Source organism: Sinocyclocheilus anshuiensis, unplaced genomic scaffold (genome assembly GCF_001515605.1).
Source record: "Sinocyclocheilus anshuiensis isolate Anshui unplaced genomic scaffold, SAMN03320099.WGS_v1.1 scaffold306, whole genome shotgun sequence".
In the NCBI taxonomy this organism is placed as follows: domain Eukaryota; kingdom Metazoa; phylum Chordata; class Actinopteri; order Cypriniformes; family Cyprinidae; genus Sinocyclocheilus; species Sinocyclocheilus anshuiensis.
Genome location: NW_015544175.1, coordinates 686569 through 687942, shown reverse-complemented (window position 1 = coordinate 687942; position 1374 = coordinate 686569). Strand labels below are relative to the sequence as shown.

The 1374-nt window shown below is 42.5% G+C and overlaps 1 protein-coding gene across 1 annotated transcript in view; it reads left to right on the top strand.

Moving 5' to 3' along the window:
* Positions 1–839: 839 nt before the first annotated feature.
* Positions 840–1374, top strand: part of LOC107696120 (syntaxin-binding protein 5-like) — a 107738-nt gene continuing 107203 nt past the window's right edge. The window contains exon 1 of the mRNA XM_016496300.1: positions 840–1342. Within this exon, the coding sequence (XP_016351786.1) occupies positions 1205–1342 (138 nt within the window). The 5' untranslated portion in view covers positions 840–1204. The remainder of the gene's footprint in view (positions 1343–1374) is intronic.

Genomic DNA, 1374 nt, shown 5'->3' with positions numbered 1-1374 from the left:
ATATTTTTGTTATCTTGAATAGTTGTCCTGTTTAAATGTAGCTTAAAGACTATAATCAATTCACATCTATTAAGCTTGTTACAATACAAATAGCTTCAAAGCAGCTTTACAGAAAATGCACGTTTCAGTGATACAATATTTACAATAAAATGTTATCTAATGGCAGTTTCCATTGTGACAACTTATCCCATAGTCTGACACACTATTGGAAATGTCATAAATGATCAACGTGTTCAATTAATATTTTTGCAGCACTCCACACATTTTGACCAACGAATTTCCGTGACTTTGCCATGACTTTTACAGTGATTCAGATTACATACGATTTTTTATATATATATATATAATATAGACTTCAAACCAATTAAATATTTTAGAGCTGAATATAACTAGAAATGTATATCGTCTCAAGAAATTTCTGTGAATTATTTTATATGTAGGCCTGAAATGCACAGTTTTGAAACTCCCTGAAATGTGCAGATTTTCCATGACCGTGTTTCTTATAGAGAACATCCATGGATAGCTTGTGGTAGCCAAGACTGTGAGGTATGTGCCTATAGAGAAGATAACTTTCAAAAATAGTCATATCATAAATAAATAAAATAAGATAAGAGAAAATGCCCTATCTAATCCATTTTACAGAGTGCAGGGTAACCTGATGAACTGATCAAGCTAGAGAAGCTGATGCGTTTTCCATTCTGCGTCCCTGCGGTTTCAGGCGCAGAGTCCCTCCCCTCATTTCTGCAATGTGACGCTAGTCTCACTCAGCGCTCCACAGTCTTGCCTGGTCACTGGGAAAAGCGTTTGGAAGGCGGCTTCAATAGTCATTCAGTCTGGAGTGCGCATGCGCGGCGCTGCAGCGATGTTTCCGCGTTGAGTGAAGAGCAGAAGGGATCGAGAGAGAGAGAGAGAGAGAGAGAGAGAGAGTGGCAGAGAGGATAGAGGATAGAGGGAATTTGCGACGCAGCAGGACGCCGAGTCAGAATAAACGGACACTCCACAAACGCTAATAAAAACCAACATCAACAAAATCAACGTTCAAAACCGAAGCCTTTAGCCATGGAGGACACGGCAAACACTTAAAATGTGAGGTTTAAAGAGACATGCTGCAGAAACGAGCGAGAGCGGCTTTCCCCATCAGCATCCACGGCTGATCTCGACTCGGGTGCTCCCGTCCCCCTCCGTCACTCGCACTGGGGGGAAAATGAAGAAGTTTAATATCCGTAAGGTGCTGGACGGCTTGACGGCCGTGTCGTCCCCTTCTCCATCCTCGCAACTCGGGGCCAAGGAGAACGAGCTCATCCCGGAGACACTCCAGTCTGAACACTTCCAGCTCTGCAAGGTGGGAAAGCTTTCAAGTGAATGTGTAACATC